This window comes from Leptinotarsa decemlineata, unplaced genomic scaffold (assembly GCF_025532065.1).
Source record: "Leptinotarsa decemlineata unplaced genomic scaffold, Ldec_3_MD MMD2_tig00078422_RagTag_RagTag, whole genome shotgun sequence".
Taxonomy (NCBI): Eukaryota; Metazoa; Arthropoda; class Insecta; order Coleoptera; family Chrysomelidae; genus Leptinotarsa; species Leptinotarsa decemlineata.
The window spans coordinates 4218760-4241932 of NW_027412747.1; the positions used below are offsets into that span (position 1 = coordinate 4218760).

The window sequence follows — 23173 nt, forward strand, 5'->3', positions numbered from 1 at the left end:
AGAGTATCTACCATTGATAAAACTAGGCTGAAGCGAACGAGAAACAAAATATTTGTCATCGCTCCCATCTGCCCGCGAACGAGGTAACCAACCGCATATCATGATGATATGCGGTTGCACTGACGAGTGGCTAAATATCCCGAAATCGGTCTGCAAGTGTGTTCCGATAATTGAAAATCGATGCCGGCAGTTGTATCGCCAACAGCATATGCAGGAATGGCTTCCGTGAAGAGTCCCGCACTGACACCTGTCGGATATAATCCAACACTCTACGGGATATTAGCCAGAGGAGTAGTTGTTTTCTGATAAGTATCAGTCCATGAACATACAGTATAGGTAAGTTGAGACTGGCCTAAACGAATTGTTCTTTTAGATAATTTGACTTTTGACATTATCATATATTTGTAAGACGAAAGGTGATAAAACTATTTGATAAGTACGAAAAGTTGTTTTGACGAAGACTTAACACAGTCTCCATAAAAACAGACGCAAGGAAAAACTGCCAACGGTTTTGTTGTTTCAGACGCTCAGTTTTGCTAATTCAGATGCTAGAGGTGCCTATTTGAATATACTTGCCGGTTCTCTGGGCTTTGTTGGCGCAGGCACCAACGTTCTGGTTTCCCAACTGGTTGCAAACGGCGTTAACATTTCAAAGGTAAAATTTCAAATCTTCTTTATCTAGATATTTTTTTTTTTATTTATTTCATTTGTATTATTGCTTTTAGGGCGCTGGAGCAATTGTTAACACAATCGGCATCGTCAATCTAGGCGCCAGCGGAGCCAGTGTTCTGAACACGGGATACGATGTGGTGGATAGATGGATAAATGAGAATGAAACTCCCTCTGCTTTGACTGTTTTGCAATTGAGTTCATCTATTTTGTTCTTCGGAAACGCCGTTTATAGTTTCAAAACCTGTTCCACTATCGTCGAAGAAACGCAAGCAAAAACTTTAAAGAATTATCAGGATTCGTTGAGAAGCAATAGACACAGGTGAGAATAATGTATATTAGGTTAATTTTTTTCAAGATTTTTTTTTTCTATCTTTTTGGCATGTGTACTGTGATTTCTATATACCCAAAAGTAATTCTAGAAACAACTATTCATAAATGTTTCAAAGATATATTCCAGGTTTGTTGGCCCTAGTCGGCAGGTTTTGATGCCTAACGTTTCGTCTATGACTGCGGCATACATAAAATTCGTTGAGGCAACATACGAAGTGCTCTAGTTGTCCTTACAGCAGATCTACATTGTTGGTTTTGATCTCCGTGTTAATGTAACTCCAAATGGACCCGTTGTTGGAAAAGTATTCTTGCTCTATGTGAAATCGATATTCAGGCCAATGACAACCATCAGAGAAAATCTATTTCAGAACCTTGAAGAGAAGTGGAAATATCAGGTTATCTGAACACAAGATAAATTATCACATGGGACATACCGACAAATCAACAGACACGAAATATGCCTTCAGATAAGGCACCCATGTTATCGCGTTTGAAGACATGAAGTGCTCAATAGAACTTGGAGCTACTATTTAAGACTATACAGGAAGGCAACGAAAGTTCAGAAACATCGAAATAATTTCCTTCAAAAGGAAAAGGGACCCAAGATAAATAAATTCTAGCTACCTGCACCTTATTTCACATGTATCAGATCATTTAATTCAACCAATAAGAATGAAGGCTTTGAAGGAACTAAATGTATTATAAAGAGTGGTGTGAGGTGGTGTCCAAAAATTTCACATCGCTTCTAACAAGGAGTACATTTGAGATGTGGCTATTAAACAGCTGAATGTTGCTGAATAAGTATATATTATATTAGTAATCTTGTGAAATTCAATGTATTTTCCATAAAATCGGGTAAATGAGAGTATTTTAAGTTCACTCTTGTTTATACAAAAATTATAAAAATATCACGTTGATCGATTGCATTTATCTTCATTTAGCGGATAAATCACTATACAGGGCGTTTATTTTATTATGTAGTAACATTGTTATATTCTAAACTGCAACAATTTGTTAATCTTTATGAAGTTGTATTTGCTTACTCAAAATATTATTTGCTTTCTCACACTTCCAGTGACAACATATTTTTGAGTTCTATTTCTGTCAAAGGTGCCTCTCAAATTTCTTTCAAATTGTCGAAACATTAGAATGTTTGGAATGCGATTCGGGTATAGCTCACCATACATACAGGGTGTTTCAAATTTGATCCTCACTGTTGGGATCTCGGAAACTATGAGAGATACGAAGATGATTTTATTTGGGCAAAGTTGCGTATTTACCTGACTAACAATATGCCGTTGAGGAAGTTCTGAAATTCCGAGTATATCTGGAGATATCCGGAAAAAACAGAAATTTCGGAAAATGGTTCTTTTTTTCTGGCTTTATTTTTTGAAGGATTCTAAAATAAATTGCACTTCCACATTGCCACTTTTTCCCTGCCACATAATTGTGTTTTCAGATTTGCTATACGACGTTTCGTCTTCCGGCCACCATCATCAACTTCATTTTTTCTTATGGGCGCTATCTTGAATTCTTTCTATTTTGAATAGAACCAGATTTAGCTTTTCAATGATGTACCATCAATTTTCATTCTTTTTCGAAAAATTGAAGATATTGAAAAAAATCAATTCTTATCATGATAGGCATTGACTTTGATGACTCAATAACATTTTGTTATTGTAGAAATCCTTATGATGCACTGTTTGGAACCTTTGGTGTAGTAATGAATATTACTGAAGGTTTTTCCCAACTCCAAATCGTTATTTTTAACACCTCAACACGTGTTTCGATCACCATTTTAATCTTCCTCTTTGAAGATGATCACTTGGTGATCGAAACACGTGTCGAGGTGTTAAAAATAACGATTTGGTGTTGGGAAAAAACTCCAGTAATATTGTACAAGTCATTGAATTTTTGGCAAAAAATGGCTTTTACGAATGAAGAAAATAGAGATATGATACAAATTTATTACAAATACTATAGAAATAGTGTTCGGACATTGGAAATGTTTTTAAACTTGTATCCCAAAAGACGATAACCACATCGAACTATGTTCAAGTTAACGGATCAAAATCTCACCGAGTTTGGTTCATTTGAAAAGCCGAGGAAAAAATACGAAGACAGAACTGACCAGGGAACTAAAGAAAATTTGATAAATGAGGTATGTATGAGGTAAGTTAGACATTGTGTCCTTTTCAATAAAAATTATTAATTTGCAGATAAACATGAACCCGGGGAAATCTACACGTCAAATTTTCTCCGAAATGAATATTTGTCACACAAGTGTTTGAGGACATCTCAAAAAAAGCGGTTTAAAAGGTTACAAAATACACATATCTCAAAAATTGCATACAGTTGATCCCGAAAGGCGATTAGAATTTTGTAATTGGCTTATAAGAAGACCCAATTTTCCTGTTTTCCTGGAAAATGTAATTTTGACAGATGAAAGCACTTTTACGAATTGTGGGATATCCAACCGAAATAACGAACACATTTGGAGCATAAACAACCCCAGGCAGTTCCGAGAAATTCGACCTCAAGTGCCATTTGGTATTAACGTGTGGGCAGGATTTTACAAAGATATAATTTTGGGTCCTCATTTATTTGACGGAATTCTGAATGGAGAAAGCTATCACCAAATTTTAATGTCGATATATGAAGACTATTTGGATGATCTACCTTTGGTTAACTATAACAATATTTAGTTTCAACATAATGGTGTTCCACCGCACACTACCAGACGAGTATCTAATTACCTGACTGAAAGGTTTGGTGATAAATGAATAGGGAATAATGGGCCGGTGAGGTGGCCAGCAAGGTCTTCAGACTCAAGTGTTATGGATACATTCTTATGGGGTACACTGATAAATAGAGTTTATGGTTAGAGGGAATATAAAAATATTGAGGACCTTCAACACAGCATTGTTAGAGAGTTCGGAAGATTGAGGAGGAGGTAAATTAATCGTACAGTGAATAATATTCGAAGAAGGGCACAGTTGTGTTATCATGAAAACCAGCATTTTGAGCATTTGCTGTGATTTACTTGTTTATTTAAATTTTAGTTAATTAATGTTATTTGTTCAAAGTTTTATTTTCATTGAAAAGGACACAATGCCTAATTTACCTCATGCATACCTCATTTATTAAATTTGATTGTTGATTCTGTTTCCGTAATTTTTCATTGGCTTCTCAAACAAACCAAACTCGGTAAGATTTTGATCCAATAACTTGAACATAGTTCGATGAGGTTGTCGTCTTTCGGGAAACAAGTTTAAATATAATTCCGATGTCCTGACACTGTTTCTATCGTATTTGTGATAAATTTGTATCATATCTCTTTTTTCTTCATTCGTGAAAGCTATTTTTCGCCAAAAATTCTATGACTTGTACAATAACGAAATGTGTAACAAATTGAAAGTCAAATTTAAAAACATCAAAGTCAAAGCCTATTATGAAAATAATTATTTTTTTTCAATATCTCCAATTTTTTGAAAAAGAATGGTGGCTTATGATACATCATTGAAAAGGTAATATCTGGTTCTATTCAAAACAGAAAGAATCCAATGTAGCGCCAATAAAAAAAAATAAAGTTGATGGTGGCCGGAATATCCGGATATCTCCAGATATACTGGAGTTTCAGAACTTTCTCAACGGCATATTGTTAGTCAGGTAAATGCGCAACTTTGCCCCAATTCAACCATATTCGTATCTCTCATAGTTTCCGAGATTTCAATGGTGGGAATCAAATTTGAAACACCCTGTATTTCTGGCCAAAACAGGATTTCTATTTGATTTTGTGTAAGTCACTCGTAAATAAATAAATAAATAAGTAAATAGTATATCAGTCCTTTCATCATTTGAATACATCTTTAATGTGTAACCGAGTGTATAAACATCTTGACAGATATCAAAAACTCATTTATTTTTTCTACCATAGAAACCAAGCTTACGTTTAAAGAATGGCAATTGAAGTGAGATGCTATTTAATTGTACCAAATTCCGCAAAAATCTCATTTTCATAAAAAAATCATATTTTCGTTACCTCTAGGATTGAGAAATATAAAATTATTCCATATAAAAATTGATTCAGGAGGAATCTGAAAAGGAAAAAAAGGAATTTTTCCTTGTGTTGCGGTAACTTCTTTTCGAAATTACTGGGGTAATGTCTAAGGCAGGGGTCAGTAAGTAGTTTTAGGTAGGGTCCGGTAACTGTGGGAACATTTTTACGAGGTCCAGAAAAAAGCAACTGATAAAAATTTGGTTTTGGTTTCAGATCAAATTCTGAATTATAAAACACAGTTTTTTATAGTTTGGTTCTTGAGAGGAACAGCAAATTCGAAGTGTGTTTTCTAGGTGGGCGTCCGTTAATCTCGAACGATATTTCTTTTTCAAAAAATTAATCTTCAAGAAAGATGTTTCACATACATATGTCGAGCCAAAAATAGTGGCCAAATTTATTCAATAACTTGACTTTTACTTAGACAACGAACATTTTGTCGTGTTGCATTTAAGTCAGAATACGCTGTCAGAAAGAAACTCCTTGAATTGTCGATGCTGAAGAGCAAAATTAGATCTCATGAAATTAATCAACTTGACCAAGCTGTCCATCATTGCTTTCAGTGTAGCACTAAGTTTTCCACAAAGGGCCGCCTGGTGAATTATGGAGAGATACGATATTAGACCTGAGTTTTTATTTCTGATTCTCTTTACTACACCTTTTTCTTTGCCAATCATTGCTGGGACCCCATCAGTTAAAAGCGACACCATAACTAATGTTAGATTTAGTAATAAATTCATCAATGACCGTGAATAAATCTTCCCCTCGAGTGTAACCTTTCAACGGCAATATTGCAACTCTTCTCTAAAAATCTGATACTCAATATCAAGAAATCTGACGAAAATAGACATTTGTTCATTATCAACAATGTCACATGATTCATCAAATGCTATGGCGTAGCAAGGTGCCTTTTACAGATGTTCAAGAAGAGTATTTTTAATATCAGTAGCAAAAATTTCCGTTTTTCGTGTATTACTTCTCGCTGATAATGGAATACTTTGTAATGCAGCGAAATCTTTTCTGCTTCAAAATGTGCCCTGACTACTACTAATAACATACATTTTTTCACCATCTCAGAATCCGAAAATGGTTTCTGCTATTTATTAAGCATCCAGCACACAAGTAGCGCAGCTTCTGTGGATTTTTCTTGCTTGCTTATGCAACGAACTAGTAATTTTTTGCTTTTTTTTGTGACAACTGAGATTGAAGTTTTTCTTTACGAGCCTTACTGCCAATAGGAAAGTTTTTGTGAAATTGCTGATGAGTTGTTTCGTAGTGTCGCTTCAAATTACAACTCTTAACAATAGCGACAGTTTTATTGCATATAAGGCACACTGGAATCACTTGAGGCCTATTAGGCAGCGTAAAACAATATTATTTAGTCCATTCTGCCAGAAACCCTTTTTTTTCACTGTCCACTTCACGCTTTTTAGAATCCATCTTAGCATAGGTACGAAAATATGAAAACGCGAAAAATTACAAAACAAATGAACGGTTGCTCCGCGGTTTGCGTTACGACTGACAGTCTGCTTTCCTCGCCTATTGCCGACCGTTGGTCTAAGGTATGTCAATAGTTGAATAGGATTTGAAGAAATCAGATAGGAATGTAATTAAAAATTGCTGTCACTCATGATGCTAGTTATTTTGAATGAAATACTATAAAAATAACTAGTGTTCTGTACCACCGAATTTTGATTTGTAATAAAAGGTTGATGATGGCCACTTTGACACGAAAAGTTTAATTACATCGTTATAGTACATTTCAAATACAGTAAAACTTTCCTTTTCCATTTTTTATATTTTCTAATAACAATTCGCAAAAAACCGAAAACAGTATTTTTAGTTTTCCCTGTATAGCTCTAGAAAGGCGAATATTCCTGTAATATTTGACCATTATACTGTTTCCCACGATACTAACCTCTTCACCATTTAATAATCTTCATATCTGTTAGAGTTTAGAGTATAGAATTCAGCAATGCTACCGTATGATGAAAGAAATGGCCTGTATACAATGAATTTGAGTATAAATATTAGGAAATACAGACTACTAATTCAAGAAAGAAATATCCGAGAAATGTATAATCTATAAATCGACGCTATTAGGACAATTTATTAACTCATGAGTTTTATTAGTCACCTGAAATGACAATTTAATAAAGAAAATAGAAAATGATATATTATTAGAGACATTGTCCCAGAATGTGGAAAGCTTCATTGAATGGAAGAAAATAAAAAATACAAATGAAAATTTCCCAATTACCAATTTCAAAAACATTAATACTGAAAATATATAAATATAATATGAAATTATTCAATGCCTTGGCAAAGGGCACACTTTGCTAACAGGTCGAGTATAAACACTTAAACACCTTTACATATTTTGACTTGAGAAAAATACTTGAAGAGAAATAAGTTGAAACTTAATGTACAAAATACAAAAGCTATGATCATTTCTAATTACAATAGGACAAACAATATAGATAAAGATAACATAACTTTAATTATAGAAAATAAAAACTTGAAAATGTAAAACAATTCAAGTACCTTGGGGTTGTATTGGATGAATGAAAATTTAACATACAAGGAACACTTCATAACAATCCAGGAAAAAACTCTAAAAAACTCTTTTTCTTCTCAAGAATAGCTGCTCATATATCTATGAAAGCAAGATTGACAGTTTTTAATAGTATCATAAAACTGCATTTCAATCATTGTTCTACCATACTATTTCTATTAGACAATAGCAGTAAAGCTTCTCTTCAAAAACTTCAGAATCGTGGGATGAGATTATTAATAAAATGGTATATATATACCCCTATAACACATATGCTCCAGACTTCACAGTGACAATCAGTAACCAAAAGGTTGACTTTCTCAGCAATGATCTTCATTTTTAAAATTGTCAAAGGTTTGATGCCAACTCATTTCAAATACTTCATTCATTCTGAATGTGTGATAGCGAGTAGATGTACCTTTATGAGCTTTTAGTTAAATTCAAATTGCAAGCTTAAATGAGTGCAAAATATATTGTAACGAATCTGAAGCCGGCCCTGACCGATATCTCAGCTAGCAAAAACATAACTCATCGCGAACCGCCGTGAAAAGAATAGGCGAGTACAGACACTTCTAGATAAATCTAGAACGATCGTTACCAGTTATAAGCCCTGCTTCCCGTCCATAGAGGGAGTCTGTATTCAGAAAGCGAATCGAGCGGTAAACAAAGACTTCGAACAGTGAAGATAAATTAAGCGTTAGTTGCTTAGTGTTGAATATAAATTAGTTGTGATAGTGAAATATTGTTAAAAATAAATTTGTTTAAGACAGTTAATTCTTTAATTCGTTACAATTGGTGTCAGAAGTAGGATTTTTAAAATGAATTTATGAGCGCTTGGTGGACACTCTTTGTATTACGTTGAAATTGACTATAAGACTGGTGATTCGTGTTTCGCGAAGTGGACTGTACCGGACTACGGAAACATAAACTGATAGACCTTTCTCGCGAAAAATAGACTTGTGAAAATAAATAAGTGTTTCGGACTCGATTAAAATAAGTGGACATATTCAATTTTGTGGAAAATAGACAATAAGAAACAAAATGTGTTCGAGGAAAGTGCGCCTAATTGACTTGAAAGTAGCCGAATTAAAGCAAGAATTGGAGGAGAGGGAGCTAGATTGTTCAGGAAAGAAATCAGTACTCCAGAAGAGACTGTGGGATAACTTGACGGAATCAGAAGAAGATCCCGAAACATATTTATTCGAAGTTTCTGGGAGTGATTGGAGTTCAATAATGAGCAAACTCTATGGACTTTAACAAAATTCGGTAAGCCTTGAAGAGAAGCTTCTGGAAAATTCGAAAAGCTTGGAAGATAAATTTCTAGAAAATTCGAAGAGTTTGGAAGACACGCTTCTTGAAAATTCGAAGAGTTTGGAAGACAAGCTTTGCGAAAATTCAGTGAGTTTAAAAGATAACTTTAACAAAATTCGAAGTGCCTGGAGGAGAAGCTTCTGGAAAATTCGAAAAGTTTGGAGGACAAACTTCTAGAAAATGTAGAAGGCTCGAAGAAAGAACTTTGTTGTGTGGCGAGTCTGCTCGAAGAAAGGATGGGAACCATCGAGACAGAGATAGATAAAATCAGGAAGGAAATGAACACAGAAGTAGAGGAAATCAAAGGCGGAGTTCAGGTAGAAATCAGCAAGATGATAGAAACAATTATCAATTTGCAAAATCAAATCGTTGATTCTGCCCACCACATAGAAGCGGTTACCGAAAACTCCATTCCGGAACTGAAAGATGTCAAAGTCAGTCTTGAACCAGGTAAACTCTCCATGAAGCCGCCCCAGTTCGACGGAAAAACTCTTTGGGCAAATTTCCGCCGACAATTTGAAGCTGCGGCCAGAGCGAATGGATGGAATGCAGGAGAAAAGGCGGTAGCAATAACATTGGCGTTGCGTGGAGAATCAACGAATATTCTGCAAACCCTCACGGCCCAGGAACAGGAAGACTGTGACCAACTTGTAAAGCATCTTGAGCTGCGGTATGGACAGGCCCACCTAGAGCACGTTTACCATTCACAGCTGAAGAACCGCTATCAGAAATCAGGAGAATCCCTACAGGAGTTTAAAGCCGACATTGCTCGATTGGTTCGTCTGGCATATCCTGCTACACAGGAAAATGTAATGGAGCGGTTAGCAGTTCAGGCATTCTTGGACGGACTTCGCGACCAAGAAACGACGCAGGCCTTGACACTAGCTCATCCCAAACATCTCGTGGATGCACTGGCAAGCGCTCTGGAGTTTGAGGCTGCAAAACAATTCTGCAAGAGTCAAAGCAAAGTTCGAGCTATCGAGGAAGATGGACAAGTGCCTGCTGATATCGAGGCCACCATCAGAAAAGTAATGAAAGAATTGTGGCCTGAGAGGAAACAAATAAGATGCTGGAACTGTGGGCAAATTGGACATGTGCGTAGCAAATGTCCAGCTTTCAAAGAATCGACACCAAATCAGGAAAACTAGAGGGGGTCGATAAAAAGGGGCAATCGTCGGCCGGTACCCAGCAAGCCCCCGTTGAAATCGCATATGTTGCCGTTCTCCAACGACAAGACAAAGGTGTTTTCGTAGACGGCCTCATCAACAACGAGCCTTGCACCATGCTGCTAGATACAGGTGCGACGAGAACCATTCTTGGGCCAACCTTTGCCAAAACACCGGCATAATTGAACCGTCAAGCTGGAAGCTACGCACCGCAACAGGGGAGCCAGCCACTGTACTTGGAGAACTACCAATTGAGTTGGTGTTGGGCAGCACTAAATTGAACCATCGTGCATTGGTGGCGGACATCGAGGACGATGCGATCATTGGAATGGGCATAATGAATTCCAGAGGGTTCGAGCTGAATTTTCAAGACGGCGTCCTCAGTGTCGGCGAAGAAGAGCTGGTGCTTCATGGAAGAAGCTAAGAGACGATCAGGGTCCTGTTGGCTGAAGACGTGTGCGTACCTGAAAGGGTTGAAACCATCCTCGAGGCTCGCTTGGACGGAAGTGCGAGCAGCGGCAATGTGGTAATGTTCGAGCCCAAGATACACGATGAGAAAATTGGACGAGGAATCGCACTGGGGATCGCACTGTTTATAAAGTTGTCATAAAGGTTGTTTATAAAGGGTCATAAATGTCAACTACTGTGACCTTGAAGAAAGGAACAATGCTGGGGCACTGTTCGTCCATTTCCTCTGTGATACGGAGTGTACACAGTTCGGTTAGCCAAGCCAACAACTTGTCTAAAGAATTGGAGAAGTTGATTGAGATTTCCTCCAAGGACATACCAACAACTCACCGATCAAAATTGAAGTCAAGAAGTACCAGGAACTCTTCGATAGTGGAGAAGGAAAAGGCGGCAGAACGAATGTGGTTCAGCACAGAATCAACACTGGAAATGCCCGACCAATCCGGCAATCAGCTAGAAGACTCCCTCTTGCCAAGATAGAAGAGGCAGACAAGATAGTCAGCGATATGGGAAAAGAAGGAGTCATCGAACTTTCTGACAGCCCCTGGTCTTCTCCAGTCGTATTAGTGAAGAAGAAGAACGGCTCGACAAGGTTCTGCGTGGATTATCGCAAACTAAATCACGTGACGAAGAAGACAGCTACCCTCTTCGACGACACCCTAGACACGTGAGCCGGCTCCACAATTTTCTCGACTTTGGATTTGAAGAGTGGATATTGGCAAGTTGAATTGACCCAAGAAGATCGAGAAAAGACTGCTTTCACCATCGGCTCAGGATTGTGGCAGTTCACGGTTATGCCATTCGAGCTTTGTAATGCTCCAGCGACCTTCGAGAAATTGATGAAGACGGTTCTCAAGGGGCTCTCATGGAAGACATGTCTAGTGTATCTGGACGATATAATCGTGGTCGGAAAATTATTCGACGATCACTTGAAAAATCTGGAGGAGGTATTCATGCGTCTGAGGAGTTCTGGATTGAAACTTAATCCCAAGAAATGCCATCTGTTCCAGAAAGAAGTCCGTTACCTTGGCCACGTTGTCTCTGGGGAAGGAGTGGCGGTAGACGAACAGAAGATCAAAGCAGTTAGGGATTGGCCCATTCCAAAAGACATACATCAGCTTCGGAGCTTCCTTGGTTTATGCACCTACTACCGCCGATATGTGCTGGGGTTTGCCAACATCGCCAAACCATTGACCCGACTCACAGAAGGGCAGATCCAGTTCCAGTGGTCTGAGGAATGCCAAGACTCATTCAAGAAGTTGAAAAGAGCTTTGATCAACACTCCTGTTTTGAGCTATCCCCTACCGGATGGAAAGTTCATTTTAGATACGGACGTCAGCAACGTGGGACTTGGAGCAGTCCTTTCTCAGATCCAGGATGGACAGGAGAAAGTTATTTGCTACTTCAGAAAAACGCTCAGTAAACCAGAGCGCAATTATCATTTTGGATGTAACTTAATTCTACCATGTACTTTTGCCAAGAATATTGTCGTTCAAAATTAATTCGATCTCTCAGAAATTTCACCGCTTGAAGTTTTGAAAACTTTAGATAATATGAGGAACAAAAATTCAGCTGGTATTGATGATATGTCCATTGTTACTGTAAAGCAAATTATTGATATAATTATTGAACCATTAGTTTTTTTGCTTAACCAGTCCTTTTATGGGGGTTTTTTCCCAGATGAATTGAAGAGGGCTCTTGTCTTTCCACTGCACAAAAAAGGTCGGATAACAGAAATTGACAATTACAGGCAGATTTCGTTGATTTCATCCTTTTCAAAACTCTTTGAGAAAATAATAGGTAATAGAATTTTGATGTATATTGAACAAAATGACCTATTCTGAAATAATCAACATGGTTTTAGGAAGAGTAAATCAATTGAATCTGCATCTTATCAACTATTGAACTATATTTATGCACAAGTGGATAATAATAACCTGGTTTTTTCACTTTTTTTAGATCTATTAAAAGCATTCGATACTGTTTCTTCCAAATTTCTATTGAAAAAAATACTAGTAATGGGCTTTCCCAATAATGTGTTGTGTTAGATAGAATCGTACATGGAAAACCGTAGTTTGGTGGTTAAATGTAATGGAATTACATCAGTTCCTTATGATGTGAAACTAGGTGTTCCACAAGGGTCCGTTCTGGGTCCATTGTTATTCTTGACTTTTATCAATGACTTGCCTGAATTCATATCAGATTGTCATATAACTATGTACGCTGACGATACTACAATCACTGTTTGTGGAAAAAATGAGAATGAATTATCGATGAAAATTAATTTAGTTATTGACGAATTCAGTAGTTGGTGACAACGTAACAAACTGATTTTAAATAAATCTAAGTCAGTTCTGATGAAAACATTTGTTAGGAGGGATTTCTGTTGTAATTTAGTCACTTTGAATGACATAAAAATATCAAAAGAAGTTGATTTTCTTGGAACTATTTTAGATGAGAATCTCACCTGGAAGTCACATACAAAAAGTGTGCAGTAAACTAAATTCTGCTTATTATTCGATCAAACAGTTGAAACATTGTTTAGATAGGTTTGGTTTACTAAATGTTTACTTTGCGAATGCATACTCCCACATTAGTTTCAACATAATGGCTTGGGGATGTGCGAAGGAATTTTCTAGAGTTTTCATCTCTCAAAAACGACTGATAAGATTGATATTCAACCTGGGGTACCAAGAAAGTTGTAGACCCGTTTTCAAAAGAGAACGCTTGTTGACTGCACCCGCAATTTATATAATGAAATGTGTCATTTTTGTGCACTGGAACCTTGACTTGTATATAACGAACTTGAGCATTCACGGTCGTGATACTCGATATGCTACTGCTCTGAGGGTCCCTTCACATAAAAGAGTGATCATTTCAAAAAATCTCCATTATATAATGCCATAAATTTTTATAACAGACTGCCACTTTCTATAAAGAGATTGAATTCTTCAACTTTGTTCAGTAAGAAAGTTAAAAACTTATTACTGGACAAATGTTACTAGTCATAAGGAATATTTAGAGCATTCTTTCACAGAAGGATAATAAGATATATAATCTTTCAAAATTTTCACGCTGTTTTGCTTTAGTTTCAGTGTTCTGACTGGCGATTTTATCGTTTTTTTTTTAAATATGTGTGTACATGTTTGTAAATATATGTATATATGTAAATATATACATATGTATATTTATTTGACTACGGCAAGCAAAATTGCCACATTTTTTATTCATTTTTCAATTAGCATTTTATATATCTATATGTACCTAAACCTTCGTATATGCAAAAATTAATTTTTATTCAAGCTTTGATTCCATAATTTTATTCATAAGTGACGTACTGTTTTTTGTAAATAATCATTGACCTACCATATATACGCTATGTATCACAAATGGTGAATAAATATTATTATTATTATTATTGTGTCACCAGGCGAGAGCTGTTGGCCGTTTTCAAAGGTGTAGAGCATTTCTACAAATACGTGTATGAAAGAAGATTTCTGTTGAGAACGGACCATGCAGCTCTCAAATGACTTCTGCAGTTCAAAAATCCCAATGGATATGTCGATTCGGTGTTCCATTGGAGCTGCATTCGGACCAGAGTAGAAGTTTCGAGTCCAACTTGTTCCAAGAAATATGTAAACTGTTGGACATTCGAAAGACCAGAACCACAGCCTTACATCCACAGTCCGATGGAATGGTGGAACGAATGAATAAGACCATAAATCGCCACTTGTCGAGGTAGTCTCTGATCATCAAAGAAATTGGGACCAATACCTCCACCTGTTCCTGCTAGCTTATCGTTCGGCAGTGCACGAGTCAACCGGCCAAACCCCTGCAATATTATAATGGGCCGAGAGCTGCGGCTTCCTTGCGACCTGAAATTTGGGACGCCGCCAGACACTGCGGGGGAAGACTATGCCAGCAAGCTTCGGCAGCATCCATGAACGAGTCCGTCTGAACATCCGGAGTGCCAGCGATAGGATGAAGAAGGCCTATGACATCAAGGCGAATGCTGGAGGATTCTAAATCGGTGACCTAGTTTGACTGTACAATCCTAAGCGACGCCGTGGTTTCTCACCGAAGTTGCGGAACTCGTGGGAGGGTCCGTACAAAATCATGAAAAAGATTAATGACCTCGTCTACCGAATCCATAAGCCACCTCGAAGAAAGCCTAGAGCCATCCATTTTAATAGTTTGGCTCCTTGTTAATATGTCGCTCATATATAAAGTCAATATCTGGGGAAAAATATATATTACTATTTTTCAAAAATCATTTTCTTTATTTCGTTTCTTTATACAATAATTTCATTTCAAATTTTACTGGTCTAATCTGCTGCGATACCTTTCAAACAAAAAAAAGCACGATAAAAACTGGTGCAGGAAAACAAAGTCCTTATCTCGTTGACTCGGCAGAGACAAAACGGTGAACGACGGGTCAACATATCTTCAATATTCAAAATTCCTCAAAACCCTCAGTCGATCGAAAACCAATAAAATATTATAAAAATTGTGTTGTGCATTACCTACTCGACCGTAGAAAAGGCCTGGATTAGAAATTCGTCGTCGCCCAGGGATCCGCCCAGAAGAAAGGTAAGGTGAACAATTCTGAAACCAGTTTTCCTTTTCTTGGATCAATCATATGGTCCTTCGAGCCGGATACTCTAAAAAAAAGCAGATTAGGCCATCTAGAATTTTGTAGTTAATAAAAAGACCTTTCATTTGTTCATCCATTTTCGCATTCTTTTTTGTTTTTTCAAATATTATAAATAATTTTGGGGGTATTTTACATATTCGTTTTGTCTCCGATGTTTTTCAATTTATTGGTTGAATTTCAACAACTCAATTTCTATTTCAAATATCTGTAGTAACCAGTGTTTTCATGATACGCTGGTATTCGATTTTCGAAAAATAAAAATTTTTCTACCAATTTTCTTCAATCATAGTAACCCAAAAATATATTGTATTATATTTTCAACTTACTTCGAAATTTTCGAAATTACCTTCAATATTTCCATGCTTTCTGTGTTTTTATGAACATTTCTGCGTTTTTTCTTATAGTTCAAATGTTTTATTTCCTTTTCATTAGAGAAAATAACGTATTTAATTGAATAAAAGCACAAAACTCGATTTTCCAAAAGTGCAAATTCTAACTTTGTGTAAAATAACTAAGTCATTTTGTTTCTACGCGCAAAATTATTAAAAACATACATTCTCTATTTCTGGTCGAAAATTAAACTTATTTAAACAACCTTGTTACCGAATCCAGCCTAGGTTATTTCGACTGATATTGTTTATTGTGGCTATCTTATGTCTATGCATTTTATTTAATTTAATATTCAATGAAATGAAATAGATCTGTTTTGTTTTCAATAGTTCAATATCGATATCAGTTTTTTTTTTATTGGAAAAGAGTGGCCTTGATTTTTTACCTTTGTTCAGGCACTGGATCTTTTGTTTTTACGAATTCTTTCATTCGAAACCTACATTCAGATTTATAATTTGATTTTGTATGAAGTAACGTCTAGTACGAGAGCATTAAAACAGCTGCGTGCTGCTAGGGAGCTTGCTATCGATCAGCTGTTTTCAATATATACGGTGTCCCAGTCGCCAAAAAATAGTGATGATGTCTACTCTCGATTTAAAATGTGTTATCGTAGCTTGGATGGATGCTATGCAGAGTTCGAAAGACAACACTTAGGTGTTATAAATGCTTTGTCTGAGGACCCTGACCAACTACTGGTGGAAAAAGAAGTCAGAGCTAATTTTCTTGAAAAATATTATGATATAAAAACAAATTATTATGAATTGTTCGAGCAACAATTGGACACCAAAACTGTTATAAATTCTGTTCAAACTGAAAGTGCCAAGCTTCCCGAAATAAAATTGCCTAAATTTGACGTAACCTTGCAAAACTGGCCTGGTTTCAACTCACTTCCTCACAATAATACTGAAATTTCAGATGTTGAAAAATATAAACACTTAATTTTTTCTCTAGAAAAGGCACCTCTAAGAATCGTTAGAGGTGTTCCTCTATCTAGCGATAAATACGCAATTGCCTACAAAACCTTAAATGACATATTTGAAAATCCCAGATTGCTAAGTGATGTCTATTGATCTCAAATTATTAATGCCCCTAAACTTACCTAAGAATCTGCAGAAGGTATTAGAAATTTAATTGATATTTTCGAGGAAAATTTAGCGGCTTCAAAAGTGTTTAAATTACCGGTGGATAGTTGGGACTTCGTTATTTTCAAAATTTTAATTTGAAAATTAAGCATGGAAACTGTCAAAGGATTCGAAATGCAAGAAGCTACAAATCAAATTCCCTCCTATCAATCTTTAAACGTTTTTTGCAGAAACAATGTGTAGCTCTTGAATCAGTTTCGTTAATGTTGCCGAAAGACAGTAACTTTTCAAAAAATTCAAACCTTTCAAAAAATTCAAATTCTTCAAGAAATTCAAACTTCTCGAAAAATTCCAATTATAAACCCAAACAGAATAATTCAAATCAACATACTTTTCTTGTAAACACATCTAAAAATTCGAAATCCTTATCTAAATCCTATATATGCCCAATTTGCAAGGAACCTCATTCGATTTAGAAGTGTCCGTCATTCTTGTCTAAAACGCCTAATGAGCGACTTCAAATGGTAGTTCGAAACAATTGGTGCACGAACTGCCTCCATAACGGACACAAAGCTGACGATTGTAAGTCACAAGATTCATGCAGGGTGTGTGGTCAAGGTAAACATCACACATATCTTCATGTTTCTAGTGAGAGTTCTGCGGAAATTCCTCCATGTAATATGGTGGCACTTCCGACCTCCAATAAAATTTCGACAACTCTTCTCTCCACTGCAATAGTGGATATTCTTGATGTCTGGGGTTCTTATAAACCAATCAGGGTTTTTATCTATAATGGTTTTCAGTTAAATATTATTAAACAAAAATGTGTTACCCGCTTAGGCCTTTCGAAAATGCCAAGTTCTAGGTCCATTTTTGGGGTAGGACAAATCGAAACCCCAAGTTCAGGAATAGTTTCATGTAAAATTCGACCACAAAATCAAAACTATCCTATTTTTGATTTCGAGGCTCTTGTTATAACAAAAGTATGTTCTCAGATGCCCACTAGTTTTATTCCCAAAAACACTTTTCAGACTATTGCAAATTTGAACTTAACAGATCCTGATTTCAACATTCCGGCACCAATAGATTTACTACTTGGTGGGGAGATTTATCCCTTGATTTTGCGAGATGCACGTATCGTAGGTGATGGTGTATCGCCTTCATGTCTGAACACTTGCTTCAGTTGGATTCTCTCAGGAGATCTACAACCTCCTACACACCCTAGTTCGGTCAGTTCCTCTTTTATCATTTCAGAATCTGAAATTAATTCAACTTTAAAAATATTTTGGGAGATTGAAAACATACCTTCTATCGAGGTCAACTCACCCGAAGACACTTTATGTGAATCGATCTTCCAAAATACTCATTCTAGAGATACTTCAGGTAGATTTCAAGTTTTTTTACCTTTCAAAAATGGCAAACCTTCCTTTTCAAATATCTATTCGATTGCATTAAGACGATTCTATTCACTGGAACGTCGACTTCTAAAAGATAAACTTCTTTTCGAATCATATTCAGAGAGCATTAAAGAATTTGTTGATTCGGGCTACATGGAAGAAGTACCGTTTTCCGACCGTCCTTCTACCTACTACTTACCACATCATTGTGTAGTCAAGCCAGAAAGTACTACGACCAAAGTGCGAGTGGTGTTCAATGCATCTTGCAAGGACGCGGCTGGGCTAAGCCTTAACGACAATCTTTTAACAGGACCAAAATTACAAAATATTTCTACGATTCTTTTGAATTTTCGTTTGCATCCTTATACGTTCACAGCAGATGTCAAGAAAATGTACTGTCAAATTATGGTGGCATCTGAGCATCGAGAATACCAACGGATTCTTTGGCGTTTTACCCCAAACGATCCAATAAAATCCTATGCTCTTAAAGTTGTCACTTTTGAAGTTTCTTCTTCGCCATATTTAGCTCTCAGAACAGTCATGCAATTAGCCGAAGAAGGAAAAGGTAAATTTCCTCAGGCTTCTAAAGCCTTAGTCTCTGATCTTTATATAGATGATATCGTATCTAGTATTCCAAACTTGCATGAAGCTAAGCAGCTTCAGTCGGAATTAATTACACTCATGCAAAGTGGAGGTTTTGAACTTCGCAAATGGTCTGCCAATCATCCTTCACTTCTTGGAAATATTCCTTCTGAACATAAACAGCAGCAGTCTCTTATTTTCAATGCCGAAGAAATATCTTTTATAAAAATTCTAGATCTGAAATGGAACCCAGGTTGTGATTCGTTTTCGTACACAGTTGAATCTTTAGACCGTCCCTGTACAAAACGGACAATTTTGTCATCTGTGGCGCGAGTATTTGATCCACTCGGTTTTTTGGCACCTTTAACATTTTTTACCAAACATCTTATTCAGCATTTGTGGTCATTGGGACTGGATTGGGATCAAGTTCCTCCTATTGACGTCCTGGAAAAATGGGAGCAATACAGAGCTGAACTTCCACTTATTTCAAATCTTTCAATAACTCGACCTTTATGTGAGGAAATATTCTTGAAATGTGAGCTTCATGGCTTTGCTTATAGCAGCGAAAAAGGTTACGCTGCCGTTATTTATTTTTGATATCTAACTAAAAACGGCATTAAGGTAACTCTCGTGTGTGCAAAATCCAAAGTAGCACCACTGAAACGATTATCGCTTCCTCGCCTTGAACTATGTGCTGCAGTGCTGCTAGCTAGATTAACCAGCTTTATTCTAAAAACATATTCCTCCAAACTCATTTTAGCAAGGTCGATTTGGTTACAACAAAATGTAGAAACTTGGCCACGTATTTCCGATCATAATTCTTCCCAAGCTAGTGATGAAGAGCGAGCTATTTTTTTATTAGCTCTCACTTCATCTAATTATTTCGATAAACTTTTGCAGAATTTTTCGAGTTTATCTAAAATGCAGACTATTATTGCTCATTTTTTGCGATTTATTCATAATTTTAAATACCGTAATTCACCTGAAAACCAAAAATCAAACCATTTTTCTTATTTTGAACTGTATAAAGCTCTTATGGTTTAGTCAGATATGTTCAAAATTCTGTATTTGTTAATGACATTCAAAATCTTAAAGAGTGCAAACCCGTTTCAAAACCTTTAAGAAAACTCAACCCCTTTCTTGGAGAAGATGGTATTCTCAGGGTGGGCGGTCGTTTGTTATTCTCTGTATTGTCGTATGACAAAAAACATCCTGCTCTTCTTCCCAACAAACACCGTTTAACATATCTAATTATTGATGTCACGCACAAGAAATATCTCCATCCAGGGCCTCGAACACTTCAATTTCTTTTAGCCCAAAAGTTTTGGATTTTGTGCTCTAGAAGGGCAATCCGTCACTGTCTTAGCAAATGCCTTACTTGTTTCAAGATAAATCCAACTCCTCTTCAACCTTTCATGGGGAATTTACCATCTTTTAGGATCAACAAAGTTAAGCCATTCTCCATCGTTGGTGTAGATTATGGTGGGCCCTTTTCAATCGTTTTTAGTAAAGCACGGGGCGCAAAATCAATGAAAGCTTATATATGTCTGTTTGTTTGTGCTGCCACAAAAACTTTACACTTAGAGTTAACGTCAGATCTTACTACAGAAACTTTCATCGCCGCTCTTCGACGTTTAGTAGCTCGACGAGGGCGCTGTAGTCAATTATTTTCTGATAATGGAGCTGCATTTGTTGGAGCTTATAGGGAGCTCAACAGACTTATGGAACAAGCCGCTTCAACTGAGTGCATCGAATGGTCATTTAACCCCCCGTCAGCACCTCATTTTGGCGGGCTTTTTGAAATCAGTGACAAACTACCTTATTTGAACTATTGGTTCCCAAATATTGAGTTATGAAGAGTTCTACGCCATTCTGTGTCAAGTTGAGGCTATTCTAAATTCACGTTCTCTTTGTCCTCTCAGTAATGACCCAAACGATTTATCCGTTTTGACCCCGGGTCATTTTCTGACTCAGGAACTGCTTAATACTATTCCCGACCCAGACTTATCGGCTGTGTCTCTTAATCATCTTAGTAGATGGCAGTTAGTGCAGCGCCTTATACGTGATATTTGGAAGCGCTGGCATGACTCTTATTTGAATACGTTGCAACAACGAAATAAGTGGCTTAATAGTTGTCACAATGTTAGTCGGGATACCTTAGTTCTAATAAAAAATGAATTAGTTCCACCTCTTGAGTGGAACATTGGTAGAATTGTAGAACTTTATCCAGGACACGATGGCGTTGCGCGTGTAGCTATGGTAAAGGCTAACACGAGTTTATTGAAAAGGCCACTGGTGAAGCTATGCCCTTTGCCTGTGGTTTCTACATCGGACGAGATGTAAAATATAAAGTCAATATCTGGGGAAAATATATTACTATTTTTTAAGAATTATTTTCTTTATTTCTTTTTTTTATACAATAATTTCATTTCAAATTTTACTGGTCTAATCTGTTGCGATACCTTTCAAACAAAAAAGAGCACGATGAAAACTGGTACAGGAAAACAAAGTCCTTATCTCGTTGACTCGGTAGAGACAAAACGGTGAACGGTGAAAGACAAAATTCCCCAAAACCTTCAGTTGATCGAAAACCAATAAAATATTATTAAAATTATGTTGTGCATTACCTACTCGACGTAGAAAAGGCCTGGATTAGAAATTCGTCGGCGCCCAGTGATCCGCCCAGAAGAAAGGTAAGGTGAACAATTCTGAAACAGTTTTCCTTTTCTAATATTAATCGGTCAAATCGAGGTTGGATTTAAGGGTTGAAACCCTTGGATCATTCACTCCTTATGCTGGAAATCACGACCAAGTTCGCGCCCTCAGACCACCAGAGGATGAAATGACGTTCCAGCAATTCATGTCCTTATACTCAAACGGACAGAAGGTCGTACATGGTCGTAACTCGAGAAGAGCCACGAGACCTTTTCAATGTTCCATTTGATTACTCACTAGCTCACTGCATGGCAGAGGATCTCCAAATGTCCAAGGGTATCGCTGTCGTATTCAACAAGAAATTCGGTCAGCTCCAAACATTACGAGAACAGAATCCTGAAATCGGAGGAGTGCTACAGTTGAAGAAGGGTCAGAGAAACATTTTCTACGTGGTGACCAAAAAGCATTCTCGGGACAAACCGTCCTATGAAGATGTCTGGAGGAGTCTTACTAGACTGAAGGACACGATGCTCGACCAGAATCTCGTGGACTTGGCAATCCCGAAATTAGCCTTTGGGCTCGACAGACTGGACTGCAGAATTGTGAGAAGCATGTTGGAAACGATCTTCAGATCCAGCGGCATCAAAATTTTGGTGTGCGGTAACCATCTTCCACGACCGAGCATGAATATTGTGGAGTGTTACTTCCATCGAACTTCACAGTGCAGATATGGGGAGTCCTGCAGGTATCGACACACGCCAAGGATGACATTTTGCGGTGAAACGTCTTTAAGAAGGGGGCAATGTAACGAATCTGAAGCCGGCCTTAACCGATGACTCAGCCAGCAAACACATGACTCATCGCGAACCTCCGCGAAAATAATAGGCGAGTACAGATACCTCTAGATAAATCTAGATAAATCTAGAACGACCGTTACCGGTATATAAGCCCTGCCTCCCGTCCATAGAGGGAGTCTGTATTTAGAAAGCGAATCGAGCGGTAAACAAAGACTTCTAACAGTGAAGATAAATTAAGCGTTAGTTGCTTATAAATTAGTTGTGATAGTGAAATATTGTTAAAAATAAATTTGTTTAAGACAGTTAATTCTTTAATTCGTTACAATATGTAAAAATATTACTCAAACAGAAGACTAATTACACAACACAACAAAAAAATATTTTTTGAATGTTTCCTACACTAAATTAGTCAATTTCTACTAATTTTGGGGTGATAAAAACGAAAATAACAATGAAAAATTTTTATTAGCTCTGGTTTTTGAGATACACAGTACTTAATCTTAAAGAGTAGTTATACTATACGTGAAAAGTGAAAGTACATAAAACAATATTGTTATGTTTCTTTTAGAATATTTTAAGTACAAAATTAATAAAAAAAAACATTATTCTTAGTGTTTTGACAAATAAAAGAAGTTTGTACCACCAAATTTCAATTAAGTCCATCCGATTCATTGTAAGATCGCTGTCGTTTAGCTTGTCTTTTATAAAACACTTCTGGAGCATCCCTACACACAGACCAGCAGTAGTCTGCAAGCATTGCTTCATTCCAACGGCCCTGATATCTCTGTTCCATTAAGGCAATGTCTTGATGGAATCTTTCTCCATGTTCGTCACTCACAGCTCCACAGTTTTGTGGGAAGAAATTAAGATGAGAGTGAAGAAAATTAATTTTTAAGGACATGTTGCATCCAAGTTGGTGGTAAGCTTGAAGAAGCTCTTTAACCAATGCTGTGAAGTTATCATCTCTTTTGTTACCTAAAAACCCAGGCTCTTTTTTCATTTCCTTTTAAAATCATGTCAAAAGCAGGATCATTTACGATTTCACGGATTTGAGGCCC

General features: G+C 36.8%; 1 protein-coding gene across 4 annotated transcripts in view; it reads left to right on the plus strand.

The window, feature by feature from the left end:
* Positions 1-23173, plus strand: part of LOC111512325 (uncharacterized) — a 107228-nt gene that overhangs the window by 77217 nt on the left and 6838 nt on the right. For 3 of the 4 annotated variants that reach the window (XM_074186251.1, XM_074186250.1, XM_074186252.1), the window contains exons 8-9: positions 524-655; positions 726-991. In XM_074186251.1, the coding sequence (XP_074042352.1) occupies positions 524-655; positions 726-991 (398 nt within the window). Of the gene's footprint in view, positions 1-523; positions 656-725; positions 992-13988; positions 14232-23173 lie in introns of those variants that run through there. The other variant, XM_074186253.1, reaches the window with a different exon arrangement.